The 14,832-nt window shown below is 42.3% G+C and overlaps 1 protein-coding gene across 4 annotated transcripts in view; it reads right to left on the bottom strand.

Annotated features, from left to right (window-relative positions):
- Positions 1-14,832, bottom strand: part of NR5A2 (nuclear receptor subfamily 5 group A member 2) — a 325,502-nt gene that overhangs the window by 276,643 nt on the left and 34,027 nt on the right. The window contains exons 2-3 of one of the 4 annotated variants that reach the window (XM_085601456.1): positions 12,622-12,684; positions 12,017-12,222 (exon numbers count right to left, since the gene is read on the bottom strand). The exons of 2 other annotated variants lie outside the window; for them this stretch is intronic. In XM_085601456.1, coding sequence (XP_085457582.1) covers positions 12,017-12,020 — 4 coding nt within the window. In that variant the 5' untranslated portion in view covers positions 12,021-12,222; positions 12,622-12,684. The remainder of the gene's footprint in view (positions 1-12,016; positions 12,223-12,621; positions 12,685-14,832) is intronic. One more of the 4 variants, XM_085601457.1, reaches the window with a different exon arrangement.

Here is a 14,832-nt window from a genome sequence, read left to right as displayed (position 1 = left end):
ATTAAATGTCTAAAGAATTTTGCAGGTGATGGACCAAAAGAAGTGATAAAGAAAATACCCCATGGTGATGAAGTGACATACCGTCAAATCAAAAAAGTGTTAAAAACCAAGTTCTGTTGAATGTTGAATGTCGATTATGAAAGGTACATTCTCAGTCAGGAAAGGCAGAGAGCTGGTGAAATGATGGATGAGTTTGTAGAAAGACTTGATTCGTTCATTAAGTATTCTACATTCAATGATGATGAGGCCATGCGACTCAGAGTAATAGATGGTTGTCTCTTTGATTCTTTTAGACGCCAAATGCTGTAAGAGACACTCAGCTTGGAGTGAGTACTCATGGCCGCCAGAGCTGAAGAAAGAGCTGACAGACAAGCAGCTAACATAAATGCTGGAATGCAGAGTGTGAAATGTAAGGAAGGCAGAAGACCATAAATTAATGTCGTCAAGGAAAAAAAAAGTGATGTTCTCAATGAGAATATTCCTTTCCACATGAAGGTAAATGTCCCTCCATTGGACAGATATGCAAAGGGTGTGGGAAAGAGAACCATTTTGTGATGGTTCCAAAGTGAGGGAAGAAAACAAAATGGAGTAAAGATCAAGTGTGTCACGCCGAAAAAAAAGTGGATGCTAGAATGTTCCAGACGCGATGTTCTATACACTCCTACAAGACCCAGCGACCACATCAGTTGAGGCAAGAAGAAACTGAACGATTTCGATTGTCATCAAAGTCCTTGTCTAAAAGTTCGTCACCATCATTGTCAGGCAACAGTGAGGAAGATGGGTGTGCGATCACAATGTTGACTGCTGGATGACATGCATATGTACGATTAGCTTCGTGCAAGGAAGAATTTCGGTCCAAGCTAAGTTGACAAGTGAAAGTGTAAAATTAATTTGGACACTATCCCAAGATCACACTGAAAGTGAATTGGTGCTTCATATCTTTTATCATAGAAAGTGGGGCGTTGATAAACATTATGCCAGTGGGAAAAAAGCACAATGAACTGGCTCCAGTGCCCTGTTTAACTCCGTAAGTAACCAAAGTGTATACGTTGGCTGCTTCGACGCCACTGAAAAGTCAAAGTTCATTCATAGCAACTGTGAAGTATAAACAGAAAAAAGTACAAGCACTAATTCATGTCTTGTCAGGCACTTCATCAAATGCATGTTTACTCAGCTTGAGTACTGCTGCTGACATCATTTCTGTAAACTACAATGTCAATGCCTATCATGAGATAGTGAATCAGTTTTCATCTTTGTTTCATATATTAGGAAGGCTTAAGACCATTAAAGTGTAATTTCACAAAAATGAGGACATCCGTCCTGTTGTTCAAAGACATTGATGAATTGCATCCCATTTACATGAGTCTGTTGAGAAAGAACTTAAGATACTGTTAAAGCCCAACATCACTGAGCAATCCATGGGTCCAATGCCATGGGTATCAGCCAAAGTTGTAGTGCCGAAAAAGGATAGTGGAGGAGCCTTGCACATCTGCATTGATATGGGCCAGCCGACCAAGGTGATTGAAAGAGAACAACATCCAGATGCATATATTGCTGACATGGTTACGCAGCTGAACAGAGCCAAAATCTTTTCCTGCCTTGATTTGCACAAAGGATATTACCAGCTTGAAATGTAAGAGAATTGCAGGTTCCTTAACTTCCTTTTTGACTTATGTGGTTTTTTTTAGATACAAAAGAATATGTATCGGAGTGTCATCAGCTGCAGAACTTTTTCTGAATGTCATTTGTTGAATAATACAGCCAGTCACAAATGCTTTCATTTACAGTGATGACATACTAGCTTTTGATGCCGCACAAAAGGAACATGATAAAGGTCTTACACAAATGTGTCATATACTTGCCAATGCAGGTCTGACTTTAAATGTGGCTAAGGGTGAGTTTCATCAAACTCTTTGGTCATATCTTTTTCTGATGGGAGAATGAATTCAGATCCAAATAAAGTACTGTCCTTATAATCCACTTTTCCTCCCACAAGATGTAACTATGCTGAGATCCTTCCTTGGTATGGCCAGTTACTGTTCAAGGTATATATACATGACTTTGCCACTGTAAGTGCCCCATTGAGAGACTTAATGAAACAAAATGTGCCATTTCAATGGTCAAGTAAATGTGAACAAACCTTCAAGAAAATCAAGCATGCAATTGAGAATGCCACTGAAATGGCATACTTTGATCTGAAATTGCAGACGGAGGTTGTTGTTGATGCAAGCCCAGGGGGGTTGGGCACCATCCTTGCCCAGCATACTGGACATCCCAATGCCCCAGGACAAATTGTGGCTTATGCTAGTTGAAGTCTGTCATCGTCAGAACATGCCTATTCACTAACTGAAAAGCTATGCTTAGCTGTGGTGTGGGCTTGTGAACATTTTCATGTGTTCCTAAACGAAAAGCATTTCACTGTCATCACCGACCACCAAGCACTGCTCACCATTTTCGGCAATCCTAAAGCCAAGATGCCCCCTTGCATTGAGATGTGGGGGTGGCAACTGCAGGAGTGTGATTATATCATTGTGCATTGTCCAGGAAAATATAAAAACCCTGATGACTACTTCTCACGTGTGCCAGTACAGTGTCATGTCACTACTTCTAAAGTGGCTGATGCATATGTTAACTTCATTGTGAATTCCAGTACCGCTGCTGACATATCGGTAGAACAAATCATTGCTGCCACGAGGACTGACAGGGACGTGCTAATATAAAAAAGACATTATTACACACTAATTGTGGCAAAAACATATTCAACATCTTCATGATGACCTTGAACACCAGAAATTCAAAAATGTGCAGGATGAACTTTCAGATACTCAAAAAGGCATCCTCTTACGAGGGTCGAATTGTTGTACCCAAGAGTCTGAGACAACAAATTATTGAACTGGCTCATGAGGGAGACCGTGAAGTTGTTGCTACGAAATGAGCTCTACGGGACCGAGTGTGGTTCCCTAGTCCTGATGAAAAAGTTGAAAAAGGGTTAAAGACATGTCATTTGTGCAACTGCTTGTCATCCAAGACAACCCCACATCCATTAAACATGTCTGATCTTCCAAGCATGCATTGGAGGGATTGTAATTGATTTCTTTGGACCACTTGACAATGGACATCATCTACTAGTAATTGTTGATAAATATTCCTGTTTTCCACTTGTGGAATACATGTCATCGACTACTCATGACAGAGTCATTGAGAGACTAGAAATTATCTTTGCAATATGGGGCGTTACATCCATTTTGAAATTTGACAATGGCCCACCTTTCAATGGTCAGGAATTTAAAGATTTTCTCACTCATCTAAATGCCAAGCATCAGAAAAGCACAACTCTATGGCCGCAAAGAAATTGTGTGGTCAAGAGATTTAGGAGCACCCTCAAGAAGACTGTTCAGCGCGCTACAATGGTAAAACTTGAATTCAAATCAGTTCTTCAGTCTATGCTTCATGCATCCCAGTCAACATCACATTCTACCACAGGTGAAAGCCCTGCCACCTTCATGTTTGGGAGAGCCTTGGGCAACAAGTTGCCACAATGGACCAATGAGAGATCTATTGGCATTTATACACTGCGCACTAGTGAGTTGTCTCACAAACATCAAATGAAGACCTATGTGGATAGATGCTACTGTGCTCGAAGCACTGTGTTCAACAGAAGAGACCAAGTTATCGTCAGGCAGAAATGGAAACACAAGTCTGATTCTCCTTTTGATGCTGACCGACTGAGGGTATGACTAGTAAAGGACACATGGTGACTGCTCACCATCCTGAAAAGTTCATTGTGCGAGATTCTTCACATTTCATCAACACGGCCCGTGCAGGTAAGAGCGGTGGGCCGGGATAGGGGGGATTAGACAGACGATCATGAGGGAAAATTAAATAATACATTTTTCCTCATCGTCGTCTGTCGAAATGAACCCCACCCGTCCCCACCACTCTTACCTGCATGGGCTGCTGCTGCATTTCAACAACCTGCCTTGTCCTTCACCAGCTCCAGATGAGATGTCAGAAGTGAGATTTGTCCACTTGAGCACTCAGAGAGCCCTATGACTGGACCAGTGTATCTGTCACCAGTGCCAGTCATGAACACTTCTCCTGTAAATCTGGATGATTGATTCGATCACCAAAACGACTTATTGAAGAGTTGTAATGTATATACGTATTATTGGTACTTTTTATTTAACAAAGGGGGAGATGTAGTGTCTTGTGAGTTTGAGATGACGGGACTCCTTTGGTTCCTGATCGACTCTGTAGAACAGTGACAACAGTGCGTGGGTGTGGGTGATTGAATTCATTATGTAGAATGTTCAATTAATGATTACACGCTGATGAATACAGACGTGTAATATCAAGCTCTGTGTGTGGCATGATCATTTTGCATGTATCCAGGCTGGGGAGGACGCTACAGTAATGAGGAGTAATAAAGATATTTCTTCTTGATACACCTCTGTCAGGTAGGTGCACCGTTTTGGAGCAAACCCATGTTTCTAAGACTTTGTAAATCTGAATTTGCATCAAAACTCATGTGTGGATGCATGGGAATGCCCATGCTCTACCCATGTAATGCCTACTTGAATCAAAGTAATGCACGGAAGTACTATGCACTATGTTGTGTTACTTCGTATTTACTAAACCAGGCGAAAGTGACTTTGGGTGGCTTACTAAATGCCAAAAATTATTTTGCATCACGATGCAATCCTGATGCAAAATCTGGGTCCTAATATGTAATTTAGGTGACATTTTGCTTTGTATGTGACTTATCATTGGGCCCTTGTCATGCATTAAAATTTGTACTTTGATAGAAATGTTATGCAAAACTATTCCACCTCGCCGTTGTACTGTGGCGCATTGCTTAGCATTGAGCTAAGCATGACATTTTTGCCTGGTTGGGCAACGCTGTTTTGTTGACTTCCAAGTAGCACTGCACACTCCATCCTTTAGTAAATCTGTGCCTGGTTTTGAAAAGTGTAAGCATTTATGTTCAGCCTGTCCTCTTTCAGATCTCCTTTTGCTGTTCTGTCAGGGTTTGGGGATTGATGCTGCAAAATAAAGGTTTTGCTAATAATATGAGCCACTGTGTATTTACTAAGATGGTGAATTTGCAGCCAACAATGCTGATAAAATCATAATTATTTAGCACTTTTAAAAGCACAATTCAGTAAAATTAGAAAATATAGGGATAGATTTTCAAACATTTTGTGCTGGGTTAGCTTCACAAAAGTGACGCTTACCAGCACAAAATGTTTTTTCACCAATTTACTTTCCAGTGCAAATTTGTTTTGGGATGAAAAGGATGCTACAAGTAACGGAAAGCGTCGCGAAGCATTGCTTTCATTACTTAGCACCAAGGGGGTGTTACATGGGTGATCCATGGGCGATCCAATGCAACCCTATCTACAAACAATTGCAGACAGGTTTTAGCTCCAAAAGTTAAAGTCCTGTGAAAGGAGGCGTTAAGAGGAGAAATGGCTTCATTTATACTTTCTTCTCCTACTTTGCATGTGTGCTGCGCTGAGCAGCACACATATAAAGTAGGACAAATGTTTGTACTTGTCTAGGCATAGTTTTTAGACAGGAAGGGTACCCTTCCTGTACAAAACCTATGCTAGACTCAGGTGTGTGCCTGGCGCACGGCAGGTGAAAACAGTGCTGGCCTGGTGCTAGGGAAAGGGCAGGAGAGAGCCATGTCTCTATAGATATGACACTCTCCTGCTCCCTCCCTGTCACTCAACGCAGTGCAGCCTCTTTGTGGGCTGCGCTGCGTGCCTTTTTTGAAAATCTGGCCCTTAGTTTTCTTTATTCGAACATGCATCACTAACAGTCACTAAGATTGAGGATCCTAGAATGTTCGCTTATTTAATGGTGCCTGTCTGAGTTTTTTTTTCTTTCTATGCACTGTGGGTGGAGGGTCCCTAAAGCTCTGCTGTTCGTCTTGATGGCCAGCTCATCCAACACCCTCAAACTTGTATGCTGTTGGGCAGTCGCTTTTATAGTGCTTCGACCCTGTCATTTGCAAATACGGCTAACAATGTTTCTGTGTCAGTTGGTATTGCAAAATGTTACGTTTTACTGTTTGGCAAATGAAAAACAATGGGCCATATTATCAAGGAACGGCGATAATGGGCTTGATAATATACCCATGAGAATTCCCATAGAAGCCCAGGTTCTGGTGTGAACCTGGGCTTCTATGGGAATTCTCACGGGCATATTATCAAGCCCATTATCGCCGCTTTAGCGGCAGTTTCCTGCCGCTAAAGCGGCGATAATGTTATCGCCGTTCCTTGATAATATGGCCCAATGTTTATTTTCAATGTATAATTTAAAGACAGTCTGTGCCCTATTGTACAACACAAAAACTTTGGTCTAAATCCGATTCCTCGCCACTATTTCAAATTGCTCTCCAGTCAATGTATCACCTCAACGCTTCCCTGATCCCCTACGGTTATTCACCTGTCCTCTTAACCCACTTTTTTTTTGTTCTGCTCTCTTCTCAGTAGTGGATTGTTTCAGTTAACAAGTTTATTGTTGTTACTTGTTTTTGGTTCTGATATCGGTTTTTGTACATTTGATTCAATATCCCGAGTAAAGAAAGCAATGAAACATCAGAAAAACTGCTGTTTAAATAAATATTCAAAATCAGTTGGGAATGGATCACTAGACCTGAGTAACCAGGGTCAGCAATATTCGTCGGAGACGTCAATAAAAAAAACCTCATTCACGTACTCAAATCGTGAGGCGGTAAATAGATATACCAATTCAAAGCACTAAGCACCATTAGGCAATCATAAAAAGTAATAACATTAGGAACCAGTTCAAAAAAGCAACTGAAATCAACTGGAGTGTTCTCCACCGCAGTCCAGTAGAAGTCCATACACTCATAAGGTGGTATATTGATCCTGGGGAGACCATTTCTTAATGGGCGACTGGAATTTACTTCAGATTCCTACCCAGTTTTGCTCTGCTTTCTCCCTCTTGCCCTCACCACTGCTACTGCTTTCCACAAAATGAAGATATTGACACGGTGAGTCTACAAGCTGTTGAAGTACGGTGAAGATTTCCACTCTAGGCAGCAGTATATCATTTATAAAAAGAATAAGTGCCCAGGGCCCAATGTTGTGCTCAGAAGCCCGTGGTTGGCGCTACCGAATGTCAGGGGTGCCAAATAACAAGCACTCCCTACTCTTGATTCCTTGCCATGTCTCTTTCATCCATCACCAGACCCTCCCTGCCCCTTTGTACCACTCATGCAAGTTCTATTTCGTCCCTCCCTTTCTCACTGTTTATCGTTTCATTTACTCCTCCATTCGTTCTTATATGTTTTTCTTTCTCTCCCTCTGGGTCAAAGTGAGATGAGGATAAATAAGTACCAGTCCCTGAACTAACCAAACATTATAGAAAAAAGATTACAAAAAATTCAGGGGCATATGTATGAAAGAGTTGTGTATGATGGATAATGTTAAGTACGGCACATTCCCGCCCTTTTCCAGTCACACAGCGCAGCAAGATAGCTTGCTGCGCTGCTTGATTTTTCAATAAATAAGCCCCTCAGTGCAACAGTGGAATTTTGTACGAATATTTCTCAGTGCAGCACTTTCCTTTGAGGGTTATGTGCAGCCTGTGGCTCACAGGTTTGAATCAGGTAGGGAAGACTCGGACTTTCATCATTCTTAGCTCATATGAGGAATATTGCCAACTGGGTAATCCAATACCCATTAGCAAGCACCATAAAATGACCAAGTTGTAGATAAAAAATGTCACACAGCTGCAAAGTGGCCTTACGGTATGTGTTACACTTCCCATCAGTCCAGGATTTTTAGCCAAGAGCACTTTGCATGCTGGGATATTTGACCCTTTGGTTACAATGTTAAAAGAGAGGCTTTAAGGCCCCAAATACGACTTGGTGTTGGCTGAATAGCCAGGATTGGTTGAAGGTGTCATGTGTGACATCCTTCATTATTAGATGTAAGTTACCATTAATTATAAGGTGTAGGTTGCCATTATAGGTGGAAGTTATCCGTGCATCTGCTTTTATCGTGAATGACGGGCTGCAAGGAGGAAGGTTGGCAGTGTGTATGTAAGCATGGGTTTGTGTTCCTCTTGCACTTTAAGCAGGGTGACACTTAATATTTAGCTCTCTCTGCTGTACACTCAGAGTGGCCCAGATCAGGTGGTAGAGTGCTCTGAGCGGGGTAGCAGAGCATTCAGCCCTTCCCTGGAGTCTGCGAGGCTCCTCCCCTCAGCAGTCCCCAAGTAGGCAGCCCTCCCCTGGAGCCCGGGTGGACACCTCCCCTCAGCAGCCATCGAGAGCTCGGCCCCAGGCAGCCCATCGACACTCGCTGCTTTAAATGCTGCCTTTTAGATAAAGCACTTTACAGGACCGGATTTTAACAAGGCCGGGGAAGTAAGCACTTTCCTAAACATGCATCCTTTGTTTTAAAGAAAGCAGAAAGGGATGCGCTGATGCAACACCGGAAGTTGTACCAGTGCTGCCAATATTTTTGGTTACAAGCTTTCAAAACCCCATTGGTGTTTTCAAATTCCTCTGTATTTTCAACCTCTACATCCATACCTGCAATTACTCTCTCTGTGATGAGTTGTCAATCTTCAGTCATTTTTCTAACTTTGTTATGTTTTTGGAGTTTAAAAAAATTAATAATTTATAACTTTAGCCTCCTAACCCTGGTCAACAAAATAATAATCTGTAACAATTTCTGACCACAATTTCCACTTACTACTGAGCAAAAATCAACTCGTTGGTGCAATTTTTCTCAGCTCTAAGCATTGTAAAGATGTCAGAAATGGCCCATCTCTTCTATATGTAAAACTGTAACACGTTTGTAGCCCCCTTCATTATCTGCTCCTTTTTAATTGCTCCCCTTGTTTGTACAGCAGTCTCTCAACCAATAGAGTCTGCTCTATCTATCTATCTATCTATCTATCTATCTATCTATCTATCTATCTATCTATCTATCTATCTATCTATCTATCTATCTATCTATCTATCTATCTATCTATCTATCTATCTATCTATCTATCTATCTATCTATCTATCTATCTATCTATCTATCAGATATAGATAAATAGATAGACAGAAAGATAGATAGATAGATAGATAGATAGATAGATAGATAGATAGATAGATAGAAAGACAGATAGATAGATAGATAGATAGATAGATAGATAGATAGATAGATAGATAGATAGATAGATAGATAGATAGATAGATAGATAGATAGATAGATAGATAGATAGATAGATAGATAGATAGATAGATAGATAGATAGATAGATAGATAGATAGATAGATAGATGAAAGTGAATACGTATCCTTATCTCACAGGTTCACAAAACCTCTCCACAGCAAATTCACAGACATATAAAATGTTACTATGCCACTGACTTGTAATGAAATGTTCAGTTTGAATGCCAGAAATGAAAATGAATAATAAAACAAATGTCACAAGCAAGAAATACGCTGAACTACCTTATTTAAACGTTCCCCTCAAAAGTCTGCTTGTGGGTGTAGTCTGCCTATCTATAAAGGGGTGACTCTAGACTAGTGGCTGTGAAGCTGGTGCCCCACATTTTTGGTTCATTGTCAGTTTTTTCATATGACATTTCTTTTCCTCAAATGTGTCACCCCATATAAAGTGCCTCTCTAGGTGACTGACTGGTTTGCCTGCATGGATGTCCCTATATATGTGGTACAATTCATGTTCACTAAGGTACAGACATCCATTGTTCTTTCACTTGAAGCTACTCCCGTCTCTAAGACTGAAATGTGTAGGAACAGAAAGCTTTTCAGCCGCACTATGGAGCAACGTTCTTGGGTTTTGTAACCACAGCTCCTATTAACTGTACCAAAGGAGTAAAAATAAATATTGTATGACTGTGTTGATTTGTTCAATAGGGTGAAGCTAAATGGGAAACAATGGAGCGTTCAAATTAACAATAAGGGCAGTGGTGCAGCAAGAGGGTGGGGGGGGGGGGGCACGAGTTTTCGGAGCGGTGATCCCCCTGCTTTTACCTGCGGCCGTCGCAGGGCAGCAAAAGCAGAGAACGCCACGGGTGGCCAAAGGTCTTGATGCACAACTGAATAAGAGAACTATGCAATTTATGCAGAGAAATACAGCGCCTAAACCAAAACTTTGTACAAGAGAAAGGAGGAGAGCAGACATGTCAAGTCACAGGAGCCACTGTGTGTCACACAATATTGCTTCTTTTCTCATGGTCTCCAAGTGAAGAACCGATATTGCACAGTGTGCACACTGTAACCTGCACATCCCTGAAAAGAGTAATGGGGAGATTTTCAAAAAAGTCACGCAACGTAGCGCAGCGCAGCCGCCTTGTGAGGCTGCGCTGCGTTGCACGACAGGGAGGGAGCAGGAGAGTGCCATATTTTTAAAGATCTGGCTCTCTCCTCCCCTTTCCCTTGTGCCGGCGCTGATTTCAGCTGCCGTGCGCCATGCGCACACCTTAGCACCGCAGCGCTAGGGTGTGTGCATGAGTGTAGCATAGGTTTTGTACAGGAAGGGTTCCCTTCCTGTACAAAATACTATGCTCGGCACAAGGGAAAGCTATTTCCACTTTGCATGCGTGCTGCACAGTGCAGCACGCATGCAAAGTTGGAAAAGGAAGGAGAAATGAAAGCATTTCTCCTGCTTTGCGCCTAGTTGAAAAGGGCGCAGTTTTCTCACACTAAATTCAATCTACTGGTTTTAGTAAATTGGGTTTAGCGTGAGAAACCCTGGGTTTGCACCACCCTTGGTACGCCCCCACGGTGCCTGCTTGCATTACTTTTATGTTATTTCCAGCGCTAAACAAGTTTAGCGCTGGAAAGTTAATTAGGAAAATAAGATTTTGCGCTGTTTTGCATCACTTTTGTGATACAAACACGGCGCGAAATGTTAGTAAATCTCCCCCTAGGTGTCTAGTTTAGTGTGTGCAGGCTCACCCGAAAAGTCGTCAGCAGCCTCACACGCCTTTGTAATTTTGTCTTGGTGGAGAGTGTGAGGGTGTGCGAGGGTGTGCCTGGGCAGCGCCAGGCTCTGAGCTTCGTCCCCTCTGCTTGACCCCATTCATGTCTGGCCAGGGGGTAAGTTATTCAAAGCTCTTTGTACCACTTGACTCTCTCAGGGTAGAGAAGCAGAGCAGTCCAAAGCCTACTCAGGGGAGGTGGAATGGACTCGTAATCACCATTCGCGGACATGCAATAATAACACTCAATATATGATTATGCAGCACGCATAGAAAGAGGAAAAAAACTAGGAGAAATTAAAACATTTCTCCTTGTTGCGCCTCCCTATGCTTCCCCGGTAGAGGCGTAGCATTCTGACGCATTTCCAGGTTTACAATTTCGTAAATCTGGAAATGAGGCAGAAGCCATGGGTGTTGCTTGGGAACACCAACAGCAAAACCAGTGCCACGCCCCTTTCAACCAAAGTGTTGCGTGTGAAGGGGCCATATTTACAAGGGCACGAAAAGCCACGCAGGGTGGTTTTACGTGTCCTTGTAAATATGGGGCAGCAGGTTGCGCCGCCAGTGCATTACAAAAGGTGACGCAGCGGCAGCACAAGGGGCATGTAAATTAGACCCTATCCTTGGAAGTATCACCCACTGAAATAGAACCTTGAGAGAAAGGGATATGCCTGTACCGATGCACTGAGGACACAAGAGGCATGCATTGAAGTCCACCACTGTCCCATTGAGAAAATTGATCACTGGCGCACCACTTAATAGGTGGGAACATTAACCACTATTCTAATGAAAAACGTACAATATGCTTTTCTTTACTCTGACGCAAAGGGCAAATGATTGCTGGGCTTTGAAGGCTAGATCATCTGTTTATTGAACAGGTGCATTGCAGACAGTTACCATTATGGTCTTTATTAAAAGGGGTTTAGTTGTAGTATCTGTGCTATGAATCCTTGGAGTACATGATCCTTTTCTAAGTATGCACAATCCCAAGTAATTGAGTGAAACATGCGGTGCAGAAAATGCCTATGTGAACAAACCCATGGGTGGAAGCAGCTGTGCATCGCAGTGTCAAGCTTCAGGTGCATCCTGACACACTATACCAATGCTTTACAGTGTATAGCTTGGCTTTATTATGTTGTGGTTCTTCCCTTGTGCCATCTCCCTGCTTGCCAAAGTTGATTAGTAGGACCCACTGGAGAAAGAGTGCTTGAGTAATGCTCTTCACAGCAGGGTTATCTGCAGGCTGGAGAAACACAAGAGAGACACAAAGGAAATATAGATAAACAAAGAGGAAGAAAACGAAATAGGGGGTAGAGAAAAGAGAATATGAGATACAGGAGATGAAAGGGGGGAGACAGCAGAGAAATAGTCAAAGAAATGTGTGAATTATGAGTGTTTGTGAGAGAATGATACAAAGCATAAGGAATGCAGAACAAAGAGAAGTAGAGCAAGAGTAGAGAGGATAGTGAAACGAGATTAAAGAAAGGGAAACAAGGGAGATGGAGACATACAAGGGGCAGAAAGACAGAGGAAGGATGAAAATAAGAGAATGAGGAATGAAAGAGAGGGTGATAGGAGTCAGAAAACAAGAGTGAGAGAGGTGAAATGCTTCTGCTGATATATATATATGTATGTATGCTACCTTTTTTCCAAAGTTGGTGTAATTTCGTTCGGCAGTTCAGGCTGTAGCTGTGTCTTAAGTTTCCTATGGAAATTAACATTGAGAAAACACATTTAGAGACCCCCCTTTTTCCTCGCCCCCCCCACTTGACAAATCACCCCGAAACTTTCAAGACAGCAGCTGACCTGAGCGGGCCATTAGTTTTGAAAAGTTCTTGAAGATTCGTCAAACTGCGCCAAAGTTATTGGCAAAAGAACAAACACTTTTTGAATAGAAACAACGTTCTAACTATAACTACCCACTGGCTACCGCCAGTAGGTGATATATATATATATGATCGTGATCAAGTCTGCGTGTGACAGCCGGAACGCGTGGATGCCATCACTCATGAATAAAAGTTGAGTGAACAAACCCCCACGGAGTGCTGGATTATTTCCCCATTAATGGAGAATTGCTGTTTTGAGATATATATATAGATGTGTGTGTGTCTGTGTGTGTGGGCACACATGAGGGAAGTGTTACTGTACATAAAATGATTGTGAGGATTGGGCGTGGAACCGGACAATGTAAACGGGGGTAGAACCAGACATTGTATACACTTTTGAGGGACCTCCACGCCAACACTGTTGTGTCAGTTAGATACACAAACAATTTGACCTGAACTATTTTCTTTAAAACAGGAAGGGGGGTTAGGCAGGGATGCATCCTGGCCCCTTTTCGTTTGACAGTGTACATAAATACGCTCGAACAGGTCCTAGTGGACACCCAAACAGATTGCCCTCAGGTAAAAACACGCCCCTTACCAATCCTGGTTCACACAGATGACACCTTCCTAATGGCTAATACAGCAATGGTCCTGCAAACCCTTCTGGATTCTTTGGTGACCTTCATGGATGAGCTTGATTTAATAATCAATGTTGGCAAATCCTTTGTAATGCTGGCAGGTTTTTGTTCTACCAAAACCAAAAGTGTTAAAGTAGGGACTCATTTATTATCCAAAGTAAGGTTACTCCCATATCTGGGTAGTCTGATTCAGACCTGAGCTGGAATCCCTGTTCTGAGGGGCAAAAAGCTGAACTCACCACGGCCATTGAGGTGGTACTTAGCTTTGCCTCTAGACTGCCAGGAAACTGATTAGGGCTTTATCCCAGGTATATCAGGCCAAATGCATCTCAAAAGTATTATATGGGAGTGACATCTGGGGGTATGTTAGACTAAATCAACCTCAGATTGTTGAAAATAAGTTTTTAAGACGGCCTCTCTCAGTCCCCCAAAGTATCCCGTCTTATACGGTGCATGAAGAAGTGGGGATGAGTTATCTCTCTAATGCCGTGGCCCTTCGTCCACCTTTGTGATGGGTTGATACATGGACTAAATGGGAAAACAAGCTGAACAAGGTGATCTTGATGGACTGCCTCTCCCTTGATCACGTCCTCCATATTCCTTGCTTAAATATATCAAGTCTTTGATGGGAGCGATATAGGGAGGTATGAGTTGTTTACCAACCCCAAGAGAGTGATGAAGTCAGATCACAACTGGGTGATGGAGCATTTTATGAGACGTAGATCAATGGATCGAGAACAAGAAGCATTACAGGAACCCATGGTGCATTGTTATACCATGCTGATAAAAGCCCAGCTAACAGGGCCCTACCTCACAATTGTAACTTACAACCATGAGTGAATTTCACTCACTAGCTTTAGGTTCAACCTGCTGAATCAGCTGTTAGCATCTCCACGTGGCAGGTCAGAGGCTCACTTATTAGGATCCTATGGCTGCGACCAGCTGTCTCCGCAGGATTTAATGCACTTTTTAATTTTCTGTAGATTTTACAGTGACCTTAGGAAACTTTACATCGTTCCTTTGTTGCAAGACCAGGAATTTATTCCAGTCCTGTCTCGTGCTAATTGTTTCTACAATTGCTTTCTAAAGATATTATTTTTAACGTTGCATGTTTTTAATAGCCACTGTGAGATTGAGGTCATACTAGGGATAATTGGCTGTGGACAAGATTTTATGGGTCTTGTTTAATAATTCAACTTTCATGATGCCTTGCACAGTTTGTATGAATTTATATTATTATTCACAATGTCATGTTTACTGTGCTGCTAGTAAGGAAATGCCTCTTTTTGCATGGTCACCCCATATTTTTGGACCGAAGCTGCTGGTTTGTTCGACTCTAAGAGTGCATTGAGGCCTGCTAACCAGACCTCAGTGCCAGTGTTCTAACCC

Source organism: Triturus cristatus, chromosome 4_2, assembly GCF_964204655.1.
Source record: "Triturus cristatus chromosome 4_2, aTriCri1.1, whole genome shotgun sequence".
Classification (NCBI taxonomy): Eukaryota; Metazoa; Chordata; class Amphibia; order Caudata; family Salamandridae; genus Triturus; species Triturus cristatus.
The sequence above is the reverse complement of the archived record's forward strand: the minus strand, read 5'-3'. Positions and strand labels throughout refer to the sequence as shown.